The sequence below is a fragment of the Hypomesus transpacificus genome, chromosome 5 (assembly GCF_021917145.1).
Source record: "Hypomesus transpacificus isolate Combined female chromosome 5, fHypTra1, whole genome shotgun sequence".
Taxonomy (NCBI): domain Eukaryota; kingdom Metazoa; phylum Chordata; class Actinopteri; order Osmeriformes; family Osmeridae; genus Hypomesus; species Hypomesus transpacificus.
The window spans coordinates 4,988,348-5,001,249 of record NC_061064.1 but is presented as its reverse complement, the minus strand read 5'-3'; the positions used below and the strand labels follow the sequence as shown (position 1 = coordinate 5,001,249).

The 12,902-nt window shown below is 46.6% G+C and overlaps 1 protein-coding gene across 1 annotated transcript in view; it reads right to left on the bottom strand.

Annotated features, from left to right (window-relative positions):
* dscama (Down syndrome cell adhesion molecule a) overlaps positions 1 to 12,902 on the bottom strand; it is a 67,724-nt gene that overhangs the window by 40,016 nt on the left and 14,806 nt on the right. Inside the window, 2 exon segments of the mRNA XM_047020940.1 lie at positions 11,953 to 12,102; positions 12,365 to 12,682. Coding sequence (XP_046876896.1) covers positions 11,953 to 12,102; positions 12,365 to 12,682 — 468 coding nt within the window.

Sequence of the window (12,902 nt, the reverse complement as noted above, 5' to 3'; positions counted from 1 at the left end):
GAGAGAGAGAGAGAGAGAGAGAGAGAGAGAGAGACAGAGAGAGAGAGAGACAGACACTGGGCCCGTCTGGGGTGGGGGGGGGGGTGATCAAAGTTGTCTGTCCCAAGGAACTCACAGACATAAACCTAAGACTGACCAAATATTGTTGGCCCCTAAGCTGCCGGCTGCTTTAACTCATTTATTTTCTTCCTCTGCGCTAATTCCACCCATCTCCATATGTTGAGGGGTTGGGGAGCGTTGGGGTAAAGGAGGGAGGGGGGGGGGGGAGATTATGGCCTACTGTCTGGAGCAGGCCTCTGTGTAATCACAGTGGAAGGCTGGCCATTGTGCACCCCGTGTGGGTCTAATCCTAGAAGCGTGTTCCTCCACTGCACAGAGAAAAGCCCCCTGGGCAGAGAAGGGCCCGGCCAGCATTGGCACACTGACTCCCTGACCCCCCGGCCCTGACCCCCAGACCCTGACCCCCCAGACCCTGACCCCCCCAGGCCCTGGTCCCCCCCAGGCCCTGGCCCCCCAGGTCGGCCTTCCAATCAGAGTGCAGGGCTCAGGCACCAGCTCCAATAACATGGCTAATGTAGGTAAACAGACTCTTGAATGAGTTGGGTCCATCACTGAATAACTGTTGAATCTACTGTTGAACAGTCACAAGCATCAAAGCTCCCAATCAGTGGTTGACAGGACAGATATAGTAGGAGAGATAGAGCAGATCACTATGACAACAAGCTGCACAGGAGACAACACATTATTTGTCAAAGGTCTCCTCACCCCTGTAATGACACTCCCTACCCCCCTCTTTCACCACTCACACACACATATTACACACATACACACACAAACATTATACACACCATCTCTATACTCGTTAGCAGGTGTAATCCCTATAGGCCCATCTGCCAGACACACAAGCACTCACAAAAACACACACACACACACACACATCAGCTCTCACACAGGGCACAGGCCATTAGAGGAGTCATTATGGGTGCGTTTGAATGGGCTGCCTGATCACTTACCTAGCCTGTGTGTTTGCTCTGTCTACACAGAGGCAGACAATAGTGCTATTAAATCTCCCATCTTCCTCTCTTTCACACAGATAAGGATCTGTTTGAGTTGCAGCGAAAGGATGGTGGGTGACAAACAGAACACCTGTCGCTGGGTTTTCTGTTCACTCACAGGGCGTGTGTCTGGCCCTCAACAATGCACTGGACTGAAGAAGCAACTGGCTTTAGGAGCACCCAATGAAAACACGCCACAAAAACACAGATGACTTTAAAGCCAATAAAAATGACCGAAAAATTGTTACAATGATTGAAATGCTTTAGTAGAGACGTCATTAATTACATGTGAGGTTTTATAGATGGCTGGATGAATTTGTGTTTGTTTTTTCATTTGCAGAACAATGTTTCATTCTCGCCATCCAGATTGAAATTCAATGAATAGAGAATGATTATTCAGATTATTCATAAACAGGTTGGGCAGTGCCGTTAGTAAAATGAACTCATTACAGGATAGTGTCCTTCTGAAAGGAAGCAATCATAGACTAATTCGGATCAGTTAACAATCTCCCAAACAAACAGTCATTCAAACCAAGTGGACTGACTGTTGACTTGAGTTAAACAGCCACTTATTTGCAACCATAGAGCTAAGCGTGAATCACTTAAACGCTATATGCATAAAAATTCACATAATCCTGCCATTTGAATTGTTTCATTTGTTCCACTGTGGCAATAATTCTACAGTAAGCCTTGTTAGGTGTGTTGAAGAGCTTGTATCTACAATGGTTAATTCATTCGTTCAACCACTTCTTGAATACAACATTTCAAGTAGTTTCCATCGACAAACACCAGCACACAAAATGGCTGCTTTAAGTCCACACACCGTTTGGCTCCAAACGCAGCCTCCTAGAAAGAACAACATTCAACGTGGCCCCCCTCTCCCTCTCGCCTCTGATTGGGAGCAGATTAAGAACTCTGTTGTGTAACACAGTTGATTGCTTTTCCTTCAAGAGTGCCACAGGGTTGTAGACGTGCCAAGAGATGCAAAGGTTGGGGCGACCTGAGCTTTGCCAGCAGTAATCCTGGTTTGGGGGCTAAACTGGGATCAATACACCAGAAGACACTGTGTAATCAGGGCCACTGCACCCCAAGAACCCAGACCAAGAACCCAGACACAACATTGAGCCTTAGCAGATGTTTATCCACAATGTCAAGTACAACATATGTCCAGGCACAGTAATTGAAGAAGCTAAGGAGCATTAAACACGGTTGTCTGCCGCATTGTAGCGGGAGACTGAAACCGAGAGCACCCATCTCGAATTCAATCCTCTTTACGTCTTATTTCACTCACATCTTTAAAATGATGCCCATGGTAAGTCAATGTAGCGTTGAAGAGCCACAGGAGAAGTCCATTCAAAAGACAAGATATCATTTGCTGACAAGAAGAGAGCTGAATTCCGCTCAGAGGAGACTTCTCCCCTTCCAATTCTTGGGCTGTGAGAGACCCCTCAGTGATCATTCTGTGTGTGTGTGTGTGCGTGTTTGTGTGTGTGTGTTTGTGTGTGTGTGTTTGTGTGTGTGTGTGTGTGTGTCTGTGTGTGTGTGCGCGCCTCTCAAGAAGACAGAGAGAAAATGGCTGCACAAGGTCACATGGTCTGGCCTCCATTTTGGAGTTTGCATAATGTTTCTGCAGGTTCCAAGGCTGCCTGTCATTTGCAAATACACACACGCACGAGGAAATCTGCGCCACAGTAACGCTGAGTGCACAGTAGCAAAAGCTTCTAAAAACCAAGCAGAATTTTAAAAGAGGAATAAACTCGCTAACATACAGTCAGCTTAATAGCTGATGAGAGAGAGAAGCTTATCTCCCCAACACAGCTAATATGAGCTTCTCAATTAGATGAAAGGCACTCTCTCTTTCTCTAATTTTTTGTTCAATTTCTCCAGGCAATTTATTTGGGAGGGGGGGGGTATAGAAGAGAAGGAAATGCCATTGGCTGAGCCTTACACGAGTCATACACTGTTTGCGCCAATCAGGTGCCCCAGAATACATCAACTGAAAACCTCAGCAACAACATGGTTATTTACTGTACTAAAGACTGATGCCGTTTTAAATACTTGTACCTTGTCACTCAGTTGTGTAAAAATTAACTTTTGTATTTAATGGGAATGCATGCAGGAGGTTGGTAAAAATCTGGGTTTTCTCGTTCTGGGTTCCTGGTTTCTGAATCTGGGTTTTCATTTCATAAAAAAAAATCTTTACTTTAATTGTAGACTGACGGGCCAACAATATTTGTTCAATCAACATATTTAGATCAAAAAGAGTAACAACACTGGACATGACAATTAAATATGTATCCTCTATATTGAAACTAGTACAGTTATAGGAAACATAGTTCATTCTGTATTCAGCATTTCGGATAAAGTGGATTGTGAAAAAATACCACACCAAAAAAACATGCATAATGCTTATCAGTTAAACATTTTCGTCCCAAGAATTATTTTTACTCTGACTCAAATTGTATCTCTCTCCACAGCTGCCAAGTGTAGCTAAAGGATTAGCAAGCAGCTTCTGATTTTTTTTCATTTAACTACCTCAGACAAAATGTCGTCTGTGTTCTGTACCCTTGTCTATTGCTTACACTGTTGACAAGAGTTCCATGTAGATGCTATTCATGTCAGGGTCTTAGCGTCAATGGTGAAATTAGCCTTGTTATTTAGAAATTACACATTATTGCAGATTATTGTATGTATTTATCATGTAGATTATTGTATATCTTCATCATGAAGGAATAACCTATGATGATACACCACACATTCAATTACATAACATAATACATTTTAAAAATATCCAATTGTTATTACATTTTAAGACAAAAATAATTGAAAAAGATATCTGGCTTTTAAAATATGTTTCCGTGTATTTAATAATAAATAATAAACCTAATAATAATAATAGAAAATGATTTTGAAGTTTTGAATTTTGAATGACGAAGAACTGTATGAAATTAATGACAAAACTATACAGTGCTAATAAAAAAAATGTTAACCAAAGTTAACATGTACTTATTGTATTTATATTTTAATGAAAATTGATATGATAATATTATTCCACAGAAAATATTCACTAAAGATACATTTTAAAACTATAATGTTCAACAAAAATATATATATTTCAGTGTATTCATTATACATTTGCTCCTTATAATTTCGTATTCAATATGAGATGTGTTAATATGCAAAAAATGCTGAAATATTGCAATGTCATACAGAAAACACTTCGTAAGGGCACTCTGTAGAGAAACTGTTGTTTGACCAAGCTGCATGGACTCCCTAATATTATTCTTAATCATCAGTTCACCATCTGCTCCAGAACACTTATGAGATTCAAGGTTACTTATCACAGTGTGGAAAACAGGTCTCTGGAAGCAGACATGACAAGGCACCTGGTCTTGGGGGGGAGGGGGGGGGGGGGGTTTGGCTAAAAAATCCCAGAATCCTCTCTGTATGCAGTGCACGGTGCCTAGGGATGTCATTTTCCCAGCTGCCCAATATGTCTATCTATCAAGGTGATTTCCCATGGTGGGTCGCCTTGGAAACACCTTTCGGCAGGTCACCTTTATCCTGGCACTGTCGCTCCCACATGAATTAATTTACTTCATTATTTCCTGTTTTGATTAGCATCTGAACCTTGGGGAGGACTCATCCTCACTCTTATCTCCTTCTCTGACTTGTGAGAGAGCAGGAGAGAGTGGAGACTTGGTCTGCAGTGGCCCCATGATTGAGCTCTTCATTCAGTCGTTTACAGCACAGCTCAGTATGACTTCAGCATCTTCATATTGTCACAAGTCTAACACAAACAGTGGTTTTTGGAAAGGCAAGACTTTTTCGGAAGCATTTAGTTGGGGCCATGGGAGTTGTAACCAAGGTTATTTCATTTTCAGAGTCTAAATTAAACATCCCCTGACTGCACAATACAATAGTAGCTGTTCCACATGATCTGGTCATGTTAGTCTAGTAGACATATTTGAATGGCCTACATTGAACAGTATCTGTGTATGGCCTGTTTGATCTGTGAGTGTAAGGAAGTTGATCACCCGTAAAATGACGGTGATTTACTCAAATGCAAAACCCTCATTTAAACACACACATCAAGCAGCTATTTTCTGAAGTCAGCTGATGTATCACTCCTCGCCTGTTCCTTGATGTAAAAATTCTAAAACATGGAGTGGCTTGTCGTGAGTCTGCATTAAAGCTCAAGACATGTTTTTTCTCATTGCTTTCGCTCCCCTCTAATAGAGTATGCAATGCAGAGGGAGACAGGGAGACAGAGACAGAAGGAGAGGGAGGGAGGGAGGGAGGGAGGGAGGGAGGGAGGGAGGGAGGGAGGGAGGGAGGGAGGGAGGGAGGGAAGGAAGGAAGGAAGGAAGGAAGGAAGGAAGGAGGGAGGGAGGGAGGGAGGGAGGGAGGGAGGGAAGGAGGGAGGGAGGGAGGGAGGGAGGGAGGGAGGGAGAAAGGGAGGGAGGGAGGGAGGGAGGGAGGGAGGGAGGGAGGGAGGGAGGGAGGGAGGGAGGGAGGGAGGGAGGGAGGGAGGGAGGGAGGGAGGGAGGGAGAAGCAGGGTGTGTGTGTCTTTCCACTGTAAAGGCAGAGTGAGTGGCATGCACGGACAGCCCCTCTGTCTCTCAAAGAAATTGCAGCAGCTGCACACATGCGATAAGAGCAGCCATTCACAGCCAACACTCCCCCTCCTCCACAAACACACAAACACACACACACACACACACACAGCCATCAAGCCCTCCGCCGTCTCTAACGCTGATGAGGAGATAGCTGGTCGCCATTGTCACCAGTCAAAGGTCCTTTCCGTATGGATCACCTAAGGCTGACGTCACACATCGTCGACAACGAGGTTAAACATGTGCAAGATGGAGGGATGGAGGGGAGGACTGGAAGGAGGGAGGAAATATGCCTTCCCTTCCTTTATCTGTGACAAAGAGTAATCACATGCTGCTAAGGAGACAGCAGTACAGTCACTCAGGCTGTGGCTGGAAAGTGTGTGTGTGTGGGTGTGTGTGGGTGTGTGTGTGTGTGTGTATGCGTGTGGCACTGTGTTTGCTCTCGTGTGAGACATTGTAAACAACTGATGCCATTCCACCAGTGCTACCCCTAATGTAGAAGCTAGGGTAGTCACGCCAGGAGGTGCATACAGATTTCCAGCCTTTTGAGTTTGACAAAATGGCAGCCAGAAGCTGAATGGCAGCACTTATAAGTTCCCATCTCTACTGCTAAGCTGCTGAGGACTGTCATTAGTCAGGATGACCTTCCTTCATCCCTCGGTGAAGCTGTCCTGCTTGGTTACACCTAGTGACCCCTCAGCTGTTTCTCCAGATAGGTGGAGGATCTGCTCTGTGGAAGACCTCTGCTCTTCCTTGGCAGGAACATCTAAAAGCAGGACCATATGAAGAACCAGGACTATCTCTAGAAGTCTCCATCACAACCTCACAGACCCCATCTTCTCTTCTCTTCTTCTGTAGTGAACAATTACTTTTGTTCTGCTTGAATAGTGTAAAACTAACATAAATGTGTCCGTAATTGAAGTCCCACAATGTACTAAGGGAATATTGAATTGGATAAATGATAACATTCTAAAACACAAATGTATTTGATTTCCCAATTACCTAGAAAATAAATATATGCATTTTCTCTGAACCATCGGTTGCAGGCACACCGGCTGTCGTTTCGTTCCAGCTTTCCGTTCCAGCAAACAAACACCACACCCACCACTGGCAGCAAAGCCAAGTCTTTTGATCCACTGATAAAAACTGGAACCCAAAAACATAGAGTCCACAGAATCTCTAAGTGCTAATTAATTGGTGGCTCCTTGCGCGATTAGCTCATGTTGCGCTTATAGCTAATCTGCATCTTGGCAGGGGGCCACGTGTGACCTGGCACCAACCCAGATCTGATCAGACAGGGGTCTAGCAGGCAGCTGTGAGCCCCAGACCAGTGCAGAACGTTCCGGCTCACATCAGCCCCATCTCATCCCGGCACAGGCCCAGTTTAACCAAGCCAAACCCATTCGAGCCCTGCACGGCTGTATCCAGCACGAATAGGCTACGACGTGTCAAAGCGGCTACTGTAGATGCGTCGAGCCTTCGCTGTTTATAAAAGATTAGCTGCACTGCACGGCCCTCCCTTCTTCCTGTTCCCTCTTTCCCCTCCCTCCGCTCGTCTCCCGCACACTCAGACCCACACTATAATCGCTCCCAGCCCCCAGAGTTTGATAAGGGACAAATTGCAGTTATTGGTGAGCAAACAGCACAGTGCGGAGGTGGGACTAGGAAGACAGCAGTGCGTTGCAGCGAGTGAAGAGAAAGCATTAGTTCATTCAATTAATATCTCTGTCAGCTGAGTCTGGAGCAGCTGGGAGAGATAGCAAAGATCATGGAGAGTACACAGAAGATAATCTATAAACTAATATGGATCTCCGTCATATTAAATTCATTCCAGGCTGATTCTCCATCATCTAAGAGGATATAGGCTTCAGGTTATGGAATTCACCAGTGGATACATTTTTCCAAACAAGTGGACGGACCCGCAGCATCCGAGCGACCACAAGATAAACACAGAGGCCATTTTGGTTCTGCATTGCTCTGCCGGTGCCTACTTTCCTCGCTGTCATGGTTATCATGCTGCCTGCACACAAATGCATCTCCCCCCTTCATGTTCCCATAATGCTTTGTGGCAGCCGCAACCTGATTCATGAGCACAGGTATTGATTTTCCTCTCTCGTTTTTTTTTCTTCTCCTTTTATTTATCCTGCTAAGCCCCCTGCCACGGGGCGCGGGTGAGACGCAGTCAGTAGCCGGCGAGGCGCAGCGAGATGAACCCTCCAGGGACAACTCGCTCGCTGTACGACGTGGACGTTTGTTTTAATTTAGCTGCTCCCTTTTCGCAGCGAGTGCTCGGCGGCAGAGTATATTATCTCCTGCTTCAAACCCTAATGTGTGTGTGTGTGTGTACACAAGATGTGTGTAAGTGTTGTGTGTGTGTGTATCTGAATGTCTGTCCGTCTGTACCAACACTCGATCCTCCGCAGGCCGCCTGACCCATTTTCGAAGTAAATAACAATACTCCAGCCAATCATTGGGAGAAGGAATGACGAATGCTCGAAAAAGACTCTCCGTCCAGCCTGTCACGCGTCAGAGTCTCAACCCTGCCTGTCGACAGAGGGAGGGAAGGAGGGAGGGAGGAAAAAAACCCTCACCTCACCCCGCCCTCCTCTTCAGAATGGCGACTGCTCAGAGAAACACGGCCATGTTTGTCATCCTCTCCTCCTTCTTCTCTCTCTCTCTCTCTCTCTCTCTCTCTCTCTCTCTCTCTCTCTCTCTCTCTCTCTCTCTCTCCTCTCTCAATCTCTCTCTCTCTCTCTCTCTCTCTCTCTCTCTCTCTCTCTCTCTCTCTCTCTCTCTCTCTCTCTCTCTCTCCCTGTCTCTGCCACCCAGGGACCAGTAAAACCAATATCCGCCCTCCCCAGCCCCCCTTCTCAAGGCTGCGCTGCATTCACCGACGTCTTGGCTCAATCTCCATCGTCGTACAAAGGCGTAGAAACCGACAGCGAGCGGGCTGCAAAGCCTTTAGTCCCTGCAACATGCCACTGCTGCGCCATGTTAGCCGTGCGCCTCAGAGGCTGTCGTACGGACACACATCGCGTCGTGTGGACACACGACTGGCGGCCTCTGATGCAAAACGCGGTGTCTTCTCTATGGCCATGACTGGCCCGGACAAATCGTAAACAGTACATTGATCTGTCTGAGGCTCTGAACATCACAAACACGATCCCTCGCTGTCCTTCCTCTACTCATGGTCACATGACGTCGTCTCGGTAACACGACAAGGGCCAGCCTTTTGATAGCAACTCTTGATATTGACTTCAAAGGAGTATTAGATACAGTCCATTAAGCCGCCATGGCGCGCTTGGCTGTCCTCTCTCGCAGCCACAGCCGGGAGACTGAGACAACTGGACGCTGAACGGCTTGAAAACACCTCGAAAATGTCATCAAACGCGCGAGGGAAACTGTTGAATGCACAGGCGGGTCACAGCTTTGAAACCATTAGGTGTCTGATTAACAGGGGAATCAGTGTGAATAGGAAGTATGAACCAGACAAACCCTAGACGAAATGAAACTGGGTAAATGAAATAAATAATGTAATTTGTGTGCCCTCATGCAATGTCGTAACTAGCATTTTTATCTGCATGTGAACATTTATCCAAACACAAACAGAATAGTAGGTGCAAACAGAGAAAGAAAGAATGAGGTGAAGCAGAGCTGGGCTGAATATTGGCCGATGCCCCTGGTCTTCGCTTCGTGTGTAGAATGAAAATGTTTGCGTGGGTGTGTGTGTGTGTGTGTGTGTGCGCGCATGACTCTCCGCAGTGCTGCTGGGGGCCCTCTCAGCCCTGCTGGTGCTGAATGCAGAGCAGGACATGGCAAACGACTACAAGGCCCTCCTCAGTGACTGCAGCACAGCCGGCACCTGGGGGACGGCCCAGCACAGCCACGCCGGCTCTGCATTACAGCAGCCACAGACAGAACACGGCTCTGCATTACAGCAGCCACAGACAGAACACGGCTGTGCATTACAGCAGCCACAGACAGAACACGGCTGTGCATTACAGCAGCCACAGACAAAACACGGCTCTGCATTACAGCAGCCACAGACAGAACACGGCTCTGCATTACAGCAGCCACAGACAGAACACGGCTCTGCATTACAGCAGCCACAGACAGAACACGGCTGTGCATTACAGCAGCCACAGACAGAACACGGCTCTGCATTACAGCAGCCACAGACAGAACAGCAACTCAGGCTGTACACAAACACTCCTGTAAACAATGTTGAGGGGGTGGACAAACAGACCGTTTAAGAGATACATCCCATAGATCTGTAATAACACACGTCCGGCATGTGTTTATGTTGTCATGGTGAAGGTAAAGGGTAAACCAGCACTGTTCTCTAGAGCTGGAATGAGAGGGATTCATCACATTTTTTGCAGTTGCAGCGTTCCAGTCCAGCCAGCAGCAGAGAGAAGATAAATGTGTGTGTGTCATATTCTCATCCCCAATCATATCTTGGTGACAATCAGCTTCTTATCTGACGCAAGGAGCATGTACGGCAAGACGCAAACGACTGGGCAACCGCACGTTGTGGCTTTTCAAATCTTCACCCTTAATACCTGCCACAGATTCAGTCATTTTTTTCCAACTGTAACTAACACTGACATATCCAATGCGGGGGATGTTCCCTAGAACACTTCAGTGCTGTCTTGCAGCATTCGCCTCTATAACCATCCTGTCTCACCCAGACCAGAGTTAGTGACCTATGAAGAAAACAATACACTGCACTGCGCATTGACCTCCTTGGGGGGTCTCTGGATTGTATGTATTTTTCATGGTCATTTGTCCATTTGATGCGGGCAAACAGCAGCACTCTTTGAGTGATGCTTTGCTGGCCTTTGCTCTGCGGCTCGTCAAAGTGCCTCGAACCCCGGTGAGACTCGGGGAAGGCCGCTGCACTTCGTGGTGCACCTCTCCGGACCGAAACGCTCGCATCCATTATTCAGGGCAGAGACAGGAAAGCTTTGTTTCGCAAAAAGTTTTTCCAAGTTTAAGTGTTGATATTCTCTTTTCGAACTCATTACATTGAAACGGAGGGCTTTGGAGGCCTCCAGTTTCGAAAAACAAGGGGGCGGGGTCGGTTGGTAAACCAGCCTGGAGACACCAGCCCACATGCAGGCAAACACACAGCACACCACACTGGCTCTTCAAATTGCACTTGATATGCGTGTGCCATGGAAAACGAGGAGAAAGGACGCCGCGTGCAGCGAGACGTGAATAAAGACCATTTGCTCATGGATTCATGGGCCTCCGTCATCCATTATTTAGCATGGAGACGAGCTCTGGATTGGTGAGAGGCTGATTTTTCTGACAGCGTTTACATGGCTGACAGGCAGTCATGTAAGGATTTTAATGGCGCAAGATAAACACTTAGTTTTGACTGTCAAGTATTCCTTGGAAGGGTAAAGTGACAATCCATCCATTGGATATTTCTCTATTGCATTCAAAACAATAAGGTTTGGTCACATCTAGAAATAGTGTTAAGAGATTATAGAAAAATAAGTCTGTCCTTCAGAAAGGTTTTCATTCTGGGGAGAAAAAAAAAGAATCCTACACTATGCATTTCATAGAACCATGTCCTCTTAGCTCCAAAACAACCTTGTGGCAAATCCATTTACGGACAATTAAGAGATTGACATAGATTTGAACATGGTCCCGTTCGCCTCGGCAGACAAATGTGAAACGTCCACAAAAAAAGAAAAAAAAAGAAAAGAAAAAGCAATCACCGCATTTGCCCTCCGTCCGAACTAAAACGACATTAGGTTTTGTCTATTGAGTTTGTTAAATGCCCCACATAAAGTTAATTTCCCCCCCCCTCCCTGGGGCGGGGAAACAATCGAGTAGCCCCAACGTTTCCATTTAAGCGATTTGAATGATCGGAGTGTGGCACGCCGCAGTAGCTACTATCAGAAGTGGGTCAATACAGTCAAGCTAAGTGACACGGCGGGCAAACCAGGGCTCTCGAAGACCTGTCGCCCTCATCACTGGCTCAGACAGTCAAGGACATACATACAGAACAACAATGCTGGTCGACTGGCTGGCTGGCACAAGGACACTGCTCTAGCATGATGGTCAAGAGGTCGACAGACAGATCATAATGCACACATCCCTGTGGGCAACACACACCACTCAAACCTTCCACGCCGAGCACATTTGTTTACATGTGTGTTTTGTGTGTGTGTGCGTGTTCCTGTGGAGCTGATAGAAAATAACAACTAAACCTTTAAACTGTTCAGAAGGGTAGTGGAGTGTTAGAAAAAGCAGAGCAGACACTTACTCTCAGCGTTGATTGACATTGTGTCTTTCTCCCAGGACACAACAGTGATGTAGGCCTCCACAGAGGGGGGGATAATGCACTTGAAGACCGCCACATTGCCCCTCATTGCTTTCTGGTCCTCCACTCGGACCGTGTAGGGCTCTCGTAGGACTGGAGGGAGAGAGCACGGAGCAACAAGGGAAGAAACAGAGCAATGTCAAACTGTTTAAAACTGTGAAAACGTATCAGATGTGTAATGTACTGGACTGTGAGTGATCATGGTCTTCACATTATAGGGTCACCTGTGGTCTTTCCCTGGATCCTGGAACTCTTATTTCTATACATCACTACATAATAACCATAGTCACAACATGGTGATGTGTTCACCGTAACTAAACGATCCCATAACCCCAAACGAAACAAAAGAACTGACCAGCCTTAATATGGACATCTTGGCTCCTGATTTTCCCTGAGGGATTTTCGGCTGTGCAGTAGTAGGTGTTGTCATGGATGAGGTTGCTGAAGCTGGAAGGGGGGAAGTGGAAGATCTGGAGGGTGCCATTGGGGTGCACGTGCCGTATCCCGGGCACATCGTAGATCTCCTCGCCCGTGGCCAGGTACCAGCGCAGCGAGGCGGGGGCCGCGCCGGCGGCGGGACAGGGCACCGAGGTCCCTGTGGTGCTGGCGAACACTACCTCTTGCACAGATGCATTGACAAAATATAAGCTGGAACGTAGGTCTTCACTGAAAACTGCAAAGGAAGAGGAGACAGAGGGAGGGAGAGAGGTTAGAGAGAGAGAGAAACAGGGGGGGATCACCTTTATTCACTCCAAATGGCGGACTCTTCTATTGCACGAAAGCAAATGTGCATTCAGCATTATGGACTGGCCCATTTTCATTTGGACATTTGGACATTTGGCCCATTTTCATTTTCTCTCACTGTACACTGCCTAAATCCTAGCCATGCAGTT